Source organism: Dipteris shenzhenensis, chromosome 13 (assembly GCF_047967505.1).
Source record: "Dipteris shenzhenensis isolate YYH24624 ecotype China chromosome 13, Dip_SZ_1.0, whole genome shotgun sequence".
NCBI lineage: Eukaryota > Viridiplantae > Streptophyta > Polypodiopsida > Gleicheniales > Dipteridaceae > Dipteris > Dipteris shenzhenensis.
The window spans coordinates 236,194-254,817 of NC_141608.1; the positions used below are offsets into that span (position 1 = coordinate 236,194).

General features: G+C 43.9%; 1 protein-coding gene and 1 pseudogene across 1 annotated transcript; one reads left to right on the forward strand and one right to left on the reverse strand.

The window, feature by feature from the left end:
- Positions 1–337: 337 nt before the first annotated feature.
- On the reverse strand, positions 338–1,257 carry LOC147894883 (uncharacterized). The gene is made up of 3 exons (XM_087383865.1): positions 816–1,257; positions 579–724; positions 338–496 (listed from the first exon to the last, which is right to left on the reverse strand). Exons 1-3 carry the CDS (start codon positions 877–879, stop codon positions 338–340), a joined length of 369 nt encoding a protein of 122 aa, XP_087239991.1. The 5' UTR covers positions 880–1,257.
- Positions 1,258–3,041: 1,784 nt separating this feature from the next.
- On the forward strand, positions 3,042–14,426 carry LOC147894884 (uncharacterized; annotated as a pseudogene).
- Positions 14,427–18,624: the final 4,198 nt, after the last annotated feature.

An 18,624-nucleotide genomic window follows, 5' to 3' on the forward strand; every position in this document is an offset into this window, starting at 1 on the left:
TCTCTAGATTTTTTTTGGGGTGCATTGCACCATCCACAAAGAACATTTTGTGCATTGTCAATACACAATTCAAGAATGACATGAATGTAGACATTATCAAACACGATTCAAGACAGACATAAATGCAATACTATCAATACACGATTCAATACTATCAAAATTTTATGTGTACACATATATAAAAGGGAGTCCATATGTCGAAGTAGCCCATGGCTTCAATTATAAACAAATATATACAAAATCAAATTGGTTTGTCTAAAAAAGCCCATGGCTTCAGTTACAAAAATATATATACAACCACATCCTCAATACAGATGTGATACTATAAGTTTGACTACTACTCAGACCCAGATGATGACCCGCTACTCCCTCCATGATCAGATGAGCTCACATTAATATACATGTTCGATAAGTAGTGCTCACATCCAGTAGGAGCACTGGCAGCAGATGGATCATCAGCGACAGGAGCATCAGCAGGTGCAGTAGCAGCTTGTGCCTGTTCAAGTAAGATATCATATATAAGTATATATATATGTAATTCAATAAACCAAAATCATTTGTTTAGAGTTTTCAAGTACCTGTCGATCGTACGGTCTCATGGCCATCTCAAACTGCGCGTCTGTAATACGTCCCTCAGTTCTAAAGAGGGCCCATGTGTCACATCTGCTATGCCGATGAGCATACACAGTCTCGTGGGATGTGGGCTTCCTCCCCATAACCCGTCACTGTAACATAATCAACACAATTTGTAAGATTAAAACAATCATAGAATCAATGAATCAAGTAAACAATCAAATAAGGTGGCAAGATACTTATGAACTCTGCCTCCCACGACTCGACGCCTCCAGATCCGAAATGCAAAGATCCAATGGTCTCCATCTGGATCCGTCGTGCCTCCACATGCTGCCTGCTCTTCACGCCACCCTATGCTCGTTTCTTTGCCTCCTTCCACTCGTGTTTGTGCACAGTGGCAGGTTTCTCGATAGGATAGCCACTCGTAGCTACATTTAGCCCATCATCATATGCGAGTTTCTTAAGGTGAGATCTTTTATTACTTAAGATCTCCCTTATTCGCGTCCTTCCCCATACATCCAAGAATGTCGCATGTGGGGGATTGGGGTACCGACTATGTACAACATCTATCACCTCCCCAACTAATCGGCTATTTTGATCTTTAAATTTAATAAAACAATTTTTGTACAAGTTTGAAACTAGCCAACGCATGTATTCCATTACCTCTTTCCCCGTCGCATCCATCACTATCCTGCCCCTATCCATCACATCATAGTAAATCACTCCCTCCACCTCTCTCACCTCCTCCTCATCCTCACTATCTTCTCTAACTCTTCTCCCTCTATCTCCTCTCTCACCACGTGCCCTACTAACTCTCCCACCAAAGCACCCGCCGCATCCTCCACTCCCACTCTCCCTACTGCGGCATTGGCTCTCCTCTGTATTGTGGGTGGATTCACGACTGAGGGATTGTGTACGTGACTGTGGATGTGACACTGAGCATGACGGTGGTTGTGAGGGAGTACGTGATGGTGGTTGTGAGCCGTGACATGACGGTGCCTGGGAGGGGGTGCGTGAGTGTGTTTGGGATGGGATATGTCTCCTCGATGGGCATGGGAGAGGAGAAGCATGCCGTCTCGTCGGACTCGCAGGCACAGCCGGCAGTGGAGTGACATGGACACTCGCGAGCGGGGTGACTATACCACGGAATCTAGGAGGGGGATTGACATACATGTACTCTGTAAGCTCAACTGGACCCAGGTGGCGCCCAAAATGATTTAGCATCTCCATCATCCAAGTGCCGTACGCAAATGGATCAGATGAAGAACCTGGATCCATGAAGAATCTGCAAAAATAAAAGTATATTCATGAATGATCCATGAAGAATATGCATCATGAAGTATATTCCAAGGAGCCATAAGCTACAAGCTCACATGCGAGTGTTACTAGTATCTATACCAAATTAGAAAGAAAAAGAGGTGTATGAGCATGTCCAGGGGAATGAGATATGCAAGCATTGATTCAAGAAGTCTTAAACTAATCTTAGTAAATTCAGATAGGACTTAACCTTTCGATCTCTTAGGTTAAGGCTTGTGGGTTTTATGTATCCAGCTTTTAAAGCATTAATGTTGTCTAACTGTACACAATGAAGATAAGAGCTACTATGAGAGGCGATGAAGGGGATGGCAATGAAGGGAAACACTCTATGTATCAAATAGATATCAAATACAATCTATTTAGGAAACAAGAATCAAGAAACAAAGATGGAAACTCAAAGAACAGTCGCGTAAATCCGTTAAGAAACGTGTGTAAAAACTCGTCAAGAAATGTGTGTATATGCACGTGAAGCATCTGTGCAATAGATTATATGAAAACATACACGTGCTCATACACGTGACCTACGTAAAAAACTTTCACGAAAAACGGCCGACCACCAACAAAACGTCCTTAAAAGCAAAGCCCAAACTGTCACTTTCGTTCACAAAAGTACTCAAAGACCAAAGAAGGACGGAGACAATCGCATAAAGAAAAGAGACATTTGCATAAACAAATGGAAGGAAAGAGACAGGACAAAGGACAAACTGACTCACCTCTGGAAAAGTGAGTCTTCTTTTTGGCCTTTGTGCTTCGGTTTCCTTCACCTGTGTCTACTCCTTACACCCGTGTGATCCTCCTTGCACTTGGCCTTCATTCTCTGTTGGAAGAGGGAATATTTTGTGGCGATGAAGGAGAGGAAAGATAGATTTTGGAAATGGTTTTTGGAGTAGGTGGCGGGTTATGTGTTAAGTATGACACAAGCCATTGCATGTAGAAGCGCATGTATGTGTGCATGTATAATCTGGTAGTCGTGTTCATAGATGTGATTTTAGATAGGTAGACGTGCTGTTACATGCTATTTGACACAGTGGAGACGCGTTGTTACACGCAACTTGACACAGTGTACACGTGAGGATACACACGACATAGAGACTTTTTATACTTTCATTAAAAATCGATTATGATTATGTGTTTGCTCTTTTGTACACAGGATGTCATCAACCTCCTCAAGCAGTTCTGGTGAGGATAAGACAATGCGTCATTATAATTGCGATGTGTGGTTGGGACAAAGGACCAAGTGTATGTGTAATCGATGTCAAGGATGCATTGTACGAGCGTGTCGAATTACCTTGAATCACATCTCCATGTATGGAGAATGGAATCAAACAAGTTTAAAGGTGAGTATATGTAAATTGATAGTATCCAAATGACTCATGGTATCCAAATTAATGGAGTTAAAATATATATACTCTAATTGAAGCAGGATGCAGTACCACACCCTAACATGGTGCCCTACGCTCAGCGAGAGCATGCAAAGCATCAATGAGATGATGCTGGAGCTTCGAGATCTATTGCCAGAGATGAGTGGGAAAGGGATGACAATAGCCTGCACCCCACAAAGTCGTGGAAGAGAAAGTGTTTGATGATATGGTGCGGTATCTTTTTAGGGATGATCCCAAAGGTATGGACGACAATGATATGGAACAAGAGAATCTTTACAAGGCTTCATTGACACCGGTATTTGAAGGGTGCACATTCTCTATTTTATGTGCTTCACTTGAACTACTCAATCTACAAACAATTTATGGATGGAGCAATGCAAGTCTTGACGTATTATTGATGTAAGAATCCTAACTTGCAAATTTGAATTAGTGGTTAAGGGTTAAGGGTCTAGGGTTTAGGGTTTAGGGTTAATTGATGATATTGGATGTAGGCTATTATCAAACATGCTTCCAAAGGGGAATAGACTACCCACCTCAAGAGACATAGCGAGGCGCTATGTGACATCTCTTGGAGGATTAGATTATGATCATATACATGCATGCGTCAATGATTGCATTCTCTTTCGTGGGATGCATAAAGAGGCTCGACATTGTCCCACTTGTGGTGAAGCAAGGTATAGAATATATGTGAAGAGCTTTGATGTACCTCGTAAAGTCTTGTGACACTTTCCTATAATTCCTCGCATCAAACACATGTTCAAGTGCAAATCCATAGCAGAGCTCATGTCATGGCATTCCTCACATCGATCGGATGATGGCATGTGGAGAATTCCCGTAGACACTCCTGCTTGGAAGCATATTGAAGATGAGTGGCTCAGCTTTAAAACAGAGCCCAAAAACTTGAGACTTGGCCTAGGTATGGATGGAGTGAATCCATTTGGTTTCAAAAGCACCGCATACAGCGTGTGGCCAGTTGTGTTGGTGAATTACAACCTTCCACAAGGTACTACTCATACATAACCGGATGTCTCTGTACAATTCTCCTATCAACATCTTGAACACTTGACCTCAAACTTTAGCTGCCATATTGGTCTTCTCGAGGTGTTCCATACCATCACGGGGGGTTCACTCTTCTTAAATCCCACACAGCACATGCGAGCAAGCATGTATTAAAAATACACCTATTCATAGATGGAGAACAAGAACCTGAGCAATGGAAGGCATGTCCAAGAAGCTAGGAGGGAAGGACAATAGCAAGTAGTGGTGATCAAGGTGCCATCACCCTCATAGGGTGGAGAGGTGCCTCTATGGCTCACCCTTGCATGAGGTCAAGTTCCATCAAGCTTGGCAACTTTGAAGTTTTGAACGTGGAGCCGAAGGCTTACCTCTTGGTCGAGCTCCACCTCTCGGAGCATAGATTGTTGTCAAATAGGTTCTTACACCGTAGCTTCTCAACCATCATACCATAAACTGACCTTAGGGCTTCTTAAATTTGTTATAAAGTTGCATGAAAACAAGATAGAATGAGTGACTATCACCCTGATGAATGGAGAACTTGATCCATCAATTACAAGATCAAAACAATTCAGTGTAATCAGAAAAGCACATTTGGTGGTTAGTGCCTTTGGGTTAAGCACACTCTTAAAAGACATGGAACTTGACCACATGCAAGGATGGCCATAGTGAGGCACCTCTCCACCATGCGATTGTGATGGCAACGCTCCACTTGTAGGGATGAGACATGGTGAAGCACTATTTTGCATGGTTTCCAAGGTCAGTTTTAAAACTGAGCTTGATGGCCTCTCCCCTCATGCAAGGTTGATCCATGGTGAAACCACCTTGAGCAATAAACACGATTTTCAAGCTCGGCTTTAAAACCAAGATTGATGGCACTTGACCTCATGCAAGGGTGAGCCATAGTGAGGCACCTCTCCACATGCAAGGCTGAGCCACGGTGAAGCACATTGAGCACAGAACATGGTTTCAAAGATCGGTTCCTTTAAAATTTAGGCACCCCTCCAAAAATCTACACATATAAACTACACTAAGATGCTATTTTATAAACCCCCTCATGCATGTAAATGGCATGTAAGTCCCCCTATTAACAAAATACCCCTCCATTCATGAAGGTGCTATGTTACATGTTTTGGAGTGACCCCTCTGGGAATACCATCCATCAATGGGGAATGCATCCTCACAAGAAAGCAATTGACTTGTACTTCCCTCCCCGGCAACGGTGTCAATGTTGAGGGATGGGGAACCCAAGGCCAAACCAACCCAAAGAAACCTCCCAACCTACCCAAGGTCTTGAGGGGGAGAAGATATATCTCACTAAGTGCAAGCTTGGTTAACACACATAATCTCACATGTGATTGTAGTATACATCCCACACGTCACATACACTTATCATGTAGAACTGTCACATAAGGACCTGACTAAGTAAATTGGGATTCATGCACTACTTCAGCAAGGTTCATCCCGTCTCTCATTTTAGACCACTCCATATACTCTCGGCCGACACTGTTTTAAAGCTTCCAAAATTCCTATCTTTTGCATATTCAACTGTTAACTCTTGGGCTGCCCACCCAATGTTGTAACTATTTTTGCTGATTCGGCCATGTAAATAGAGAGCTTAAAAGAAAATGAGGGAAGCTAGAGTAGGGTGGTCGCACATTGCGCTACTAGCTACTAGGAGAAAAAGAGAGCTGAGAGAGTGCTAAAAGGAGAGAGGGTTAGTTATAAAGGCCAAGTTTGTTGACTTTGGTCTTCACTTGTTGATTACCAAGTTGAATACAAAGAGCTCAATCTTCCCTCCACTCCCTTGTGTTGGATCCCTTGCATGCTTCTTTCCTTTCATGGTCTCTTGTGATTGCTACGTCCATGATTTACCCTTCACCCACGCTCACGAGTATGCCATCTACTCTCTTTCCCCTATCCCTCTCCTCTTGTGGAATCGCATTTGCAACAAGCCGAGGGCTGCGAAGGTGACATTTGTAGCACCGATTGCATGGTTTAGGGTTTAGGGTTTAGGGAAAGGAGTTGAGCACTCTCTTGCAGCGTGCTTGGATGGTCCCCAACGACATATGAGTCATCTACGTGAAGGACTTAACATTTTTGGTGCCATTGCCGAGGAGACTAGTCAGGTGCACTCCACCAATACCAATTGTTCCCTCATATCCATCCGATTCAAGCTTAGAAGCTTGAGCCGGCATATAGATCATTTTTGTGAGTTTCAAGAGATTTGATAATGATAGGAGTGTTGTTTGTGATTGAAAGTAGGATAGAAGGTTAGCAATTGTTTTTTTGTTGTCAATATCAAGAAAAACTAGTACAAAATCTCCTTTTTGGTAGTGAGAGATCGGAAGCTTCTGATTGGAGTTCATCTTCTGTACAAGGACCTAGATAAGAAGACGACACAAGCATGGACGGCTCTATAAGTCTTGATAGCAACATGGAGAATGCGGCAAAGATTAGGGTCACAATTGGCCCTAACTCTACCTTAGTTGAAAGTCAATCACCTACACCATCCGCAGTGGCAAGACTCTATGGGTCTTTATCGAATTTCATGGGAAGGATAGGGCTAGCAGATCAAATGAAAATGGTTAACCCATTTGCAAGGCAAACCACTATGAATCGAAACCCTAGAGACATGACATCACCACCAGTCACAAAACCGATGAGTAGGGATTCAGTTCCTGCCACTATCCAAACACAAGGTTGGAGTGAACAAGGAGGAGAAGTGAATACTTCCACCTTGGGAGCTAATAATCCAACTAGAACGGAACCTTCATGGTTCTCTTTTGAAGCACCACCTCAAAGACCAAATTGGCAACCTCCAATGCCTTGGAGCCGTTAAGAGGTGGATCCAGATCGACCATGTGCCTCACAGAGAAGGGAAGAGGGGACAAATCCAAACCCCTACCCTAATGCTCAGGCTTATCTTGGTTTTGAGCAACAATGGAGGGATACTTATGAAGAATCATGGTACCCTAGTTTCACGGAGGGACAAATGCCCAATGTCCAAAACATGGGAGGACCTTCGATGGTACCTAGTTACAGGCCATATATCCCTTACCCAAATTTCATACCAACCACGGGGATTACAATGCCTATTCCAAGGCCCCCTCCGAATCAAGTCCCAAGACCCAGTACTCATCTGATGGAATCTGCAAGACCACATAGACCAATAATGCCAAACTTTGGTGCCTCACGACTAGTTTCATTTCCACCCCTGGGTGGGAATGGACCCATACCCAATCCAGTGTTGAATCACAAACCTATACCGAGACCATCAAGTCTCGGACCAATTCCAAATACACCCCACTATGGTGTGAATCCAATTCTGGGAAACCCTCCGTACATACATCCTTATGGACAGGCAGGGCCATACATGCAACCACCAATTCCTCAGACAGTCCTCACGGACAATGCATTAAGAGTCCTAGTACAAGCTCTAGGAAGGGATGCAACAGCTCCACCACCACCACCAAATCTAGTAAGGGAACCAAACACCTCGAGGTATAGACCTATTGCCATATCTAATCTCATAACTAAGTACCTACGAGAAGGGGATCCTATCTCTCATGCAGAACAGTTTGAGCAAATTTGCGAAGCCTTTGGGGAAGTAGGTGACCTAGACAAGGTGAATGCCTTTGGTTTGAGTTTAGAAGGGAAGGCAAGACCGTGGTTCCGAGCCTTCGAACCAGAAGAGAGAGTTAATTGGGCTACACTAAGGAAAGCCTTCATTGTCGGGTTTTCGCCTAGTGGACCAAAATAGAGTCGCCAATAAATCAGTTGTATCAAGTACAACAAGAGAACTTATCAGTATAGGATTACATTTCTAAGATCAAGCATCTAAATGCTCGATGCGAAGCACATGAGAGGCTCAGTGTTGAGCAGTGCTGCCTAGATTTTTATTAGGCCTCAAGAGCAAGAAGTTATATGATGTTTTGTTCACCAAGGACCCTACATCATTAGAGTTATGTAGCAAGATTGCGATCAAACTGAGTGACAATATGAAGGATCAGGATGAGGGCTTAACACCGCCATCCCCTTCTACTATTGGATTGCATGTGTTAGGATCTACAAATGCTAAGGAGTCTTAAGATGCCGCTAAAGTATCTAAGTATTTAAGCCTTGATGAGATTGCCAATCAGATCGTGGCAAGACTAGGACAAAAGAATGCAACTCAGAACCCTCACATGTACCCTCAAAGAGATAATGTGTGGTGCGGATTATGTTCGGGCAATCATCACACAAATGAACATCCGAGAAACAAGGCAAGACCTAGCTCATGACACTTCTCAATGTAGATATCCTAGAGCTTTACCCCAACCACTTGCATATCCAATCAGACCACAACTTGCATTTCTTGCACCACCGATGTAGCCAAATCCTTCATTGTGTGAAGTGGGGAGCTCATGACACTTCTCAATGTAGATATCCTAGAGCTTTACCCCAACCACTTGCATATCGAGCTAGACCACAACTTGCATTGCTTGCACCATCAATACATCCAAATCCTTTAGGTCTAGCACAACAAAATGTTGGAGCTTACAGGGCACATATTTTGCCCTTGCCACTACCAATTTTAGGTCCTCAACCACCTATTCCGAGAATCCTGTTGATGAATCAAGTCATGGTGGAAGAATTGCCTCAAGGGTGGCCTGAGACTGAACAACCCCCAGAGATGGTGGGTGAGCAACCACTAATAGTGGAAGAAGAATATGAGCAGACTAGCATAATCAGTCATTACTGGATCAAGGGGATCAATATATAGCAGTTTATAATCACAGTCCACACCGATATAGTGAGTGTTTTTATAAACCAAAGCAAGGCTAACCCATTGCATGCTATGGGTGTCACAGGCCTCACTACTACAAGGATTGTCAACATAGAGTGGATGTCCAACCTTCCACTACAGTGGCTACAACAATTACTCCTTTGTGCAGTGGTTGCGGAGTCGATCATTTGTATCATGATTGCTCAATGCGAAGGCCCGTCGCTCCTGCGGGGTGGACCCTAAGACTACGAGCCTAAATCTTTTTGGAATCGAACAGGGTAGAATAGCCCAAGTGTCACTGAATGCTATCACAAGATTGCAGGCTAGGGCATTCACGAGAGAAATGGAAAGACGGGGTAAAACTCACCATGTGAGTACTTCCCGAGAACAACCCGAGAAGGGAAAAAACATATCAAAAAAGCATATAGTGAACATTGGGAAGGGAAAGGAAAAAGTCCTTCTGGAGAGTGGATCAGACGAAGATACCACAACGGTTGCTACCACGAAAACCACCCTAAGCAACCGATCAAACAAAACAAAACATAGCCAAGGAAAAGGGAAGGAGGTGCAATCACCTAAAAAACCTAAACCCACTATGCCACATGGACTTCAAGAGTACCCAAACCCAGTGGTAGAGAAAGAGAGGTTAGAGAAGGTACATAACTTAGTAAGGGAATATCAAGCTAAATTTGAACCGCCACCTCAATCGAATTTGAGAAGGGGATGGGCAAGAAGCGAGTTTTTCAAGCGAGTTTTGGAGCGAGTTTTATTTGGCAAACTACAATTTTTGTTCCACCTATTCCACTTGTGACACCTCTCTCTCTCTCCCTCTCCCTCTCCCTCTCTCTCTCTACCTGTTTGCCCACCCCTTTCACTCTCTCTCTCTCTCTCTCTCTCTCTTTCTCTCTCTCTCAGCATAACCCCTCTCTTTATGCTCTCTCTCCTACACTGTCTCTCTCTCTCTCTCTCTCTCAACATAACCCTTCTCTCTGTGCCCCCTCCTCTCTCACTCTCTCTCTCTCTCAACATAACCCCTCTCTCTCTCTCTCAACATAACCTCTCTCTCTCTCTCTCTCTCTTCCCCTCTCGCCTTCTCTCTCTCTCTCTCTCTCTGTGTCCATCTCTATCTCTGTCTTCCACTCCATCTCTCTCTCTCTCTCTCTCTCTCTCTCTCTCTCTCTCCCCCATTATCATTCTCCCTCTCCATAAGCTCTCTCTCTCTATCTGTTTATTTTCATGTTTATTTTCATGATGCTCTCTCTCGCTCCCTCGCTTTATCTTTTTCATGTCCTTTTTCATGATGCTATCTCTCTCTCTCTCTCTTCTCTCTCTCCCTCGCATTCTCTCTCTCTTTTCATATCTTTTTTCATGATGCCCTCTCTCTGTCTCTCTCTCTGTCTCTCTCTCTCTCTCTCTCTCTCAGCATAACCTCTATTCTCTTTCTCTCTCTCTCTCTCTCTCTCTCTCTCTCTCTCTCTTTCTCACAATGCATGTTGAATTTTCACGATCCCATAGACGATGTGTGTGTATTACATTCCATTGTTCATGAATGCAGACCATGAAGTAATACACGTGCATTTTGAAGCACTGGATACATGTCCATGCTACTTGCGCTTTAAACATTATCGTAGTACTTGCAGGTGCATACAAAAAAGTTAAATTCATAGTTTCAAAGATAATTACAATTCTATTTATTCTTCCAAGAGTGGTACATGGAAGGGATTTTTGGATACAAAATCTTGCACTGTTCCGACATACATTGCTAATCCTCGTAGATAAGGCAACATGTTTGATAGGAGAGTTGTGTCCATGGGATCCCCCAAAAAGGTGGGGGAGATTATGTACGTGTTTGCGGCATTTTGATCCATCTTCTCTGCACTATCATCCACAAACAATGTTGCTGATGGGTCGAAGTGTCGCCACTCGATGGTGGTCAAGCATTTCCCATATTTGGTCATCGGTCCTTTCCCCTTTGCATGCCTCCTAGGTCTTCTTGCATCTATAACCTGCGGTACATTTACTTTGGCTATACTCGAAGATAAAGAAGGGCGTGTGGCTGGTTGATTTGTGACATTCTATCTTTAGGAGGCTCAACAATCTTTGCAGATTGTCTTCTTGTACCGAGCTCCAGATCGCCACATCAAACTAATTCCCCACCTCGAGTAGGAACTCCGCTACACTAGGCCTCAATAGGACCAAATGATACCCTACCTCGAATGCCTTGATCGGCAAGGCACCCTGACTCTTCAGCCTCCTATGGAGCAACACCCCATTCAAATAAAAAATCACTAGCTTTCTCGAAGCTGGGGGCAACTGTTCACAACCACAAGCTCGATGAGTTTACAGAAGGGCTAGATTGCGCGAGCTCATCATGGATGGAGAGGTCGACTTGGTGTACTGTTCGACTACAGAGAATGCTGCGGACATCTTCACAAAGGCTCTTGGGAGAGACTTGCTGGAGAGACATCTTCATCGACTCGGCTTTGGGCCGAAAAAGTAGTTCACTTCAAGGCGAACATTGAGAGGGGGTGTTAGATATCAATGCTTCACTCTCATGTAACTACGTGGTAACCAGCTAACTCTACTTGTGAGCCCCCCATATGAGGAGAAGGCATCTGAGTAGCTAGGTCATCCGGCAGGTCCAAGTTTAGACACCAAATGGGGGCCATGTGTGGCTTGATGGCTGGACGGCTTTAGATAGAGTTGGTACACTGCCAATTAGGCTACATGCAAGTGCGGGAAGGCATCCCATGACTGACCGCACTAAGGGTAAATGGAGCATTTCCTGAGGCAGCCCACTCTTGGGTTACGGGGCCTGTTTGGGGCCCCAGATGATCCCGGATGACTTTGGGCCGAACGGTGACTGTAGGTTAGTTATTCTACTCTGTGCCACCATCCTAACGGGTGGTTGAGGGCCTAGTTCTTGATCGACCACCAAGCGGCCGTTCTGAGCCGACTGGGTCGGGCACCCGACTAGAACTAACTGACCACGCTGTGGTGGCTATATAAGAGCAAGCCTGTGAAAGCCCAGTATCAACACAAGCCACAGAGACCCTGATCCTTCATCATACAGCCTCCGTCCTCCACTGTTTTCAGCACGCCATTGAAGCTCCCTCAACAGGAGCACATGGTTGGGAGGCACCGCCATCTATTGTATCGAGTTTACAGTAATCATTTTTTTTTAATTCTCCATACTATTAGTTTGTCTCTCTTGCATACGAGATCTTGCTATCTGTTGAGCACAGACGTTTATTGTTTTCTTACATTGTTGTCGAATGATGCTATGAGCTAAATCACCTACGGGATTCTAGCTATCCATGATAGATACGTGCAAAGCAAATGTAATACTACTTGTACAAGTAAATGAATGAATGGATTCGATCCCTTAGGCACTCTAACCCACTCATCTCACATGACGAAGAGCCCGGACCTCGGGACTATATCAAAAGCTTTGCGAAAATCCACAAAGCAGCAGTATATCCATCTCCCATGAGCTCTTCCCTCCTTAATGATAGCTCTGAGTGTGGTATATTGTCTAATTTTGAGAAGCCCCCCCTGAATCCATCCTCTGGCCTTGAACCTGCTCTCCATTGGATCAGCTCATGCTCCAAAATGGGTGCATACAACTTGGTCAGTGTGTGATCAACCATGATAGTCCTGTAATTAGTAGGCAATGTAGCATCTCCTGATTTGAGGATAAATACAATGGTATTGGTGTCTAGCTCTCAGCAAAGCCCTCGTACATAGCCTTTTCAAACATGAGGGCCAACAGCCTAAATACAATATCTCTAGCATATATCAAGTGCTCTACCAACAATCCATCATGGTCCTGTGCTAAGCCTATATTTTCCCACACCTACGTAGCATGCACATGGAAAATTGGGGCTTTTGGCCTTCCATACCGGACATATGGTGTCCAATGCACTTGATACTTGGCAAGAAAGTGGAAGCCACTTGCCTTAAGGCCTCTGCCAAGGTTCGTGCCCATTGAACAAGTTCACATACCAATGTCGTGGGCGATGCGTATTTTCCCACACCTACGTAGCATGCACATGGAAAATTGGGGCTTTTGGCCTTCCCGACTGAGCATACGGTGTCCAATGCACTTGATACTTGGAACAATCATGGAAACTATTTGCCTTAAGGCCCCTGTCAAGTTTTGTGCCCATCGGACAAGTTCACATACCAATGCCGTGGGCCGATGCGTATTTTCCCACACCTGTCAAGTTTCATGCCCATCAAACAAGTTCACATACCAATGTCATGGGCTGATGCATATTTTCCCACACCTACGTAGCATGCACATGGAAAATTGTTCATTTTGGCCTTCTCGACTGGACATATGGTGTCCAATGCACTTGATACTTGGAACGATCATGGAAAGCATTTGCCTTAAGGCCCCCGTCAAGTTTCATGCCCATCAGACAAGGTCACATACCAATGCCATGGGCCCATGTGTATTTTCCCACACCTACGTAGCATGCACATGGAAATTGGGGCTTTTGGCCTTCCAGACCAAACATGCGATGGCTAATGCACTCGATACTTGGCAAGAAATTGGAAACCACTTTCATTAAGGCCCTCGTCAAGTTTGGTGCCCATCGAAAAAGTTCACATACCAATGTCATCGGCTGGTGCGTATTTTCCCACACATACGTAGCATGCACATTGAAAATTGGGGCTTTTGGCCTTTTCGATTGGACATACAGTGTCCAATGCACTTGATACTTGGCAAAATCATGGAAACCACTTGATTTAAGGCCCCTTTCAAGTTTCATGTCCATCAGACAAGTTCACATACCAATGCCATGGGCCGATTCTTATTTTCCCACACCTACGTAGCATGCACATTGAAAATTGGGGCTTTTGGCCTTCCCGACCGGCCATACGGTGTCCAATGCACTTGATACTTGGCAAGAAAGTGGAAGCCACTTGCCTTAAGGTACCCATCAAGGTTCGTGCCCATCGAACAAGTTCATATACCAATGCCATGGGCCGATGTGTATTTTCCCACACCAATGTAGCATGCACATGGAAAATTGGGGCTTTTGGCCTTCCCGACCGGACATATGGTGGCTGATGCACTCGATACTTGGCAAGAACTTGGAAACCACTTGCCTTAAGGCCCTTGTCAAGTTTGGGGCCCATCATACAAGTTCACATACCTATGTCCTGGGCCAATGCAATCCTAGCGACGAATGTCCCCCTTGACCTAGACCATTTTCTTCATGCCCCACTCTCCTAGTTTCACCCATGCCTCTATTTTCCGTATCCCCTATCTCTCTTGCATATTATGTATGTTTCCTGCATTGTATATTTGTTGTATTAATTTGTGTTTTTAAATTGGTTTGTATTGCAGGCATCATGAGTGATAGTCGTCGGTCTTCAGGGTCCGCGTCTAGCTGTCGCCAGTCTAGGTTTTCAGAGATGAGTAGAGAGGATCTCCACTAGTGTTTAGGTAGCATGTCCCCCAAGGCATTCACGAGATTGTAGGAGGCCATGTAGTCTACTCGCCCCTCCACTTCGTCATGCCTCTTCATGTCTAGTCGCACGAGCCCATACAATATTACCCCTCATACATCCCCATCTCGTAGTGAGGCATTGTTGGCTAGGAGCCGATGCCATGTTGCGGGGATGAGGAGGCAGATGAGACAACACATGCTACTGTTCATGTGATTGGCCCGAATCCTACAATGGCCCCCCCTAGTGGCACACCTCGTACCCCTGAGAGTGGTGGATGTTGCAGACTCAGACTCGAGGATGAGGTCTCACCCGCACATCGGCACCGATCCCATCGTAGAGCCCCTTGCCCCACCCCTCCTAGTACCGCACCTGTGAGCATTATCCCTGGTGGCACCCCATCAGTGACTCCATCAGCCACCCCAAGAGCAGGCCCATCCACCCGCAAGCCCTTTTGGCCACAAGACCAACATAAGGCTGCCTTTGTGATTGAGTGGGGCATATATGCCTATAGGTACATGTCATTTGGGCTCACAAATTCCTTGGCTACCTTCCAAAGACTAATGAGCATGTCATTTAAGGAGTATCTGAGAGACTTATTAGAGCTCTTCTTAGATGATTTGTGCATTAATTCCACTTGGGATGAGCACTTAAGCTGTCTTCGAAAGGTCTTGGAGAAATGTAGATTGTATCGCATTTCCCTGAACCCATTAAAATGCCAATTCTGGTTGAAACATAGAGTGATCTTAGGGCATATAGTGTCCAAGAATGGCATTTCTACCGATGAAGGAAAAGTACGATTCATTTTGGAACTTCCCTCGCCCACCATTTACAAGGGTGTCCAAAGATTCATGGGACATGTGGGCTACTATAAGAGATTTATCTTGAACTACAGTGAGCTGGCACGACCATTGTATCGGTTATTAGTCTAGTTCAGTAGTACCTTGTGCTATGAGTTCCACCACTCTATAGGGTCCCATACCCCTATATTTGAGTTTCCATTTCGTATTCCTTACGTTGTACAACAGCACAAGGTCTCCTTCTACGAGGTCTTTGTTCTTGAGGTTTCTATCAAACCACCTCTTCCTTCTCATTTTCTCGACCTTCAGGCAGAAAGATGCCCTTCGCCTTGTCTCTTCAAGCTTCTCAAGCTCAACTAACCTTTCCTTGAGAACTTCTTTGGTGAGCCTCTCTCACACTACGACACACAAACTAGGTAGTAGATATTCCATTGGCATTACCTCCTCCATACCGAATGCAAGGCTAAATAGTGTACTGTTTGTAGCCACATTGTATGCAGTACGGTAGTCCCAGAGAGCTGATGTCATCTTGTGTTCCCAGTCATTCCGACTAGCCTCTACAGTCCGGGTCAAAATATTACATAACACTTAGTTTGTACTCTCTACCTTCCCATTTTCCTGTGGGTAATAGGGGGTTGATTTCCTGTGAATGATGAGAAATTCACTCAACAGGGTAGCGATTGTTTCGTTGATGAAGTGTGATCCCCTATCACTTACTAGTTGAAGTGGGCATCCAAACCGCATGATAACTTGTTCATATAAGAACTTAGCAGTGGACCGCATGATAACTTGTTCATATAAGAACTTAGTGGTGAACCATGTGATAACTTGTTCTTCTTTGTTGCTCTTTCCTCTACCCATTTCACTACTACACACGCATCCTATTGCGACGTTTACGTACCGACGATTAGCGCCCGCTTAGCGTTAATCGTCGGTATAAAAATCGGGTTTCGTAAATCGTCGCTATATAGCGACTTTTAAAAGTCGCTATATAGCGACACTGAGACAAAATATTATAGCGACGTTTTTACAGAGAGGTTTTTTAGGCCTTAAAAATTAGTTTTTTCCAATGACAAAATTTTTTAAATTTTCATACATGTTTGAGCTCATAGAGAATAAAAAAATGAGAGCATGTACATCAAGCCTTTGAAGCTCATATATTCATGTCCAAGTTTGAGATGAGAAAAATCAAATAAGAGCATTTACATCAACTGTTTCATCTTGAGCCAAGTCTAAGGCACCAAGCAAGTCTATCTCCAACTCTATACCGAGTTGATCTCCTATATCATCATCGTACTCTAGTATCGTACATTCACCTAAAAGTATTTGATCATCTTCTTCAATAAAGCTTAAGTGTCGTGATTGATCTTGATGATTGTTGTCTTCCTCGTCAATATCGTGATCTCCATCCTCCTCCCGTGCGATGTCATTATGCGCATCTTCCTCTTGCCTCATATGGTGATCTACATCTTCTTCGCTAGATTCATCAACTGGATCCAGCATTGGTAGTGGCATCTCCATATCCACATCTCGATCTTCAAAAATTTGCTTACTTCGTGGTGCAACTTGTATCACGTACCACCATCTTGGATCAGAACGATCTGGATGAAAAACCACCTATATTGAAGATGGGCGCCAAATGTCGTCAATTATATATATATCAATGGACTTTAAAAACGAAAGCTTCGACTAATTAAATCATTAGTATGCACCTGCTCACAATGCTCGGGAAGAACAAAAGTATCACTTTCATCTGATTCGGTCCAATGTTTGGTGGAGTCTATTGCAAAGAGACCACTACTATCTTTTCTCACTGTCGCATGGGGACCGTTGTAAGTAGTTCTAAACCATTTTACATCAAGAATGAAAATAGTAAATCGTCTGAAATCAATTTCATAAATGTCGCGTATGGTTCCACAATAATCCAACTGTGAGGAGAGAAGATTGGTATCCGAAGCACTTGCTCGGCTATCTTGTGTGAAGTTAGCCATGACTCCACAATCATACGTGACTCTCTTTGAATCGATGCGTTCCACGTGAAAATGTCGTCCATATGACCATAATGCACTGTACTTTTTGTACTGTAAAAGAGCATCATTAAAACAATGAAGATGCACCTATTTTATAGCATATATTGCCACAAATAATTACTTAATTACGTCAAGAGATAAGAAACTTACATGCACCATACATCCAGATGATAACTCCCGCTCGCGCTCGTTTATTGTCTCTCCATCACGTTCGGCTTTACGTACAGCCAGTTGTAGCCAATCAAGTGACATGTGAGTAGGGAGAAGAGTCAGATCTCGTGGATATGGTTGTGATCGCCTGTACATTACTCTAAATCTCGTCCTTGCATTTATTCTTTCTGCTTTGGCCACTTCATATCTCTCAATCCACTTCTGCATCTCAGGGCTATTGAGGATACAAAACTTATTGAATTTCTCCATTTGCTCTTCGCTCATCTTTCTTTCAATCCCTTTTCCTTGGGGGACCTCGCCAATGATGCGATCATCATCCTTGTTGTGCCAAGCTTGCGGCATATCAGGATCCGTGGATGCAAGAAACTCTGTGATATATACTAATGACTCTTGCACAAGCCATCCCTCTGCCATGCTTGCTTCTGGTCTTGCTCTTTGTCTTACAAACCCCTTTAAAGTTTTCATAAACCGCTCGAGAAAAAACATCCATCGATTATGAACGGTACCTGCTATAGCCACCTCATCAACTATGTGCACAAGCAAGTGGACTTGAGTTGTCATAATGCTTGAGGGAAAGTGCTTCTCAAGCAAGCATACGGCTTCGATGGATTCCACCCTAGCCTTCTCGATGCTCGATATAGAGATCTCTTTTTGAGATATCCACCTATTTCACATGTCCATGCATATGTAAGATATTTGAGATATCCACCTATTTCACATGTCCATGAAGAAAATACATAATGCGAATTGATAGTAAGCATTCCTCACAATACCACAGATCTTGAATATAGCATTTCTAACATCTTCTTGTAAGCACCCTTTTATTGTAATTGGAAGGATGAACTATCAAAGCAACAATGAAATCATGTCAACAATATAACATAATAATAATTACGCTAATGCATCACTATTATCGATACACTAATTCTACTTAGAATACCTATAAGACCTTGTGCCAATCATGGGACTTGAGGCCACTAAGCTTATTGTCCTTTGAAAATGCTCCTTTCAAGCAACGCATGTACCCTGTCAGTGTTTGAAAAGAGGCAATGTCTGCCTTGATCGCTGCCTCCTCCCTCGTAGAGAGGATCCACGTTGCTTTCGGGAGG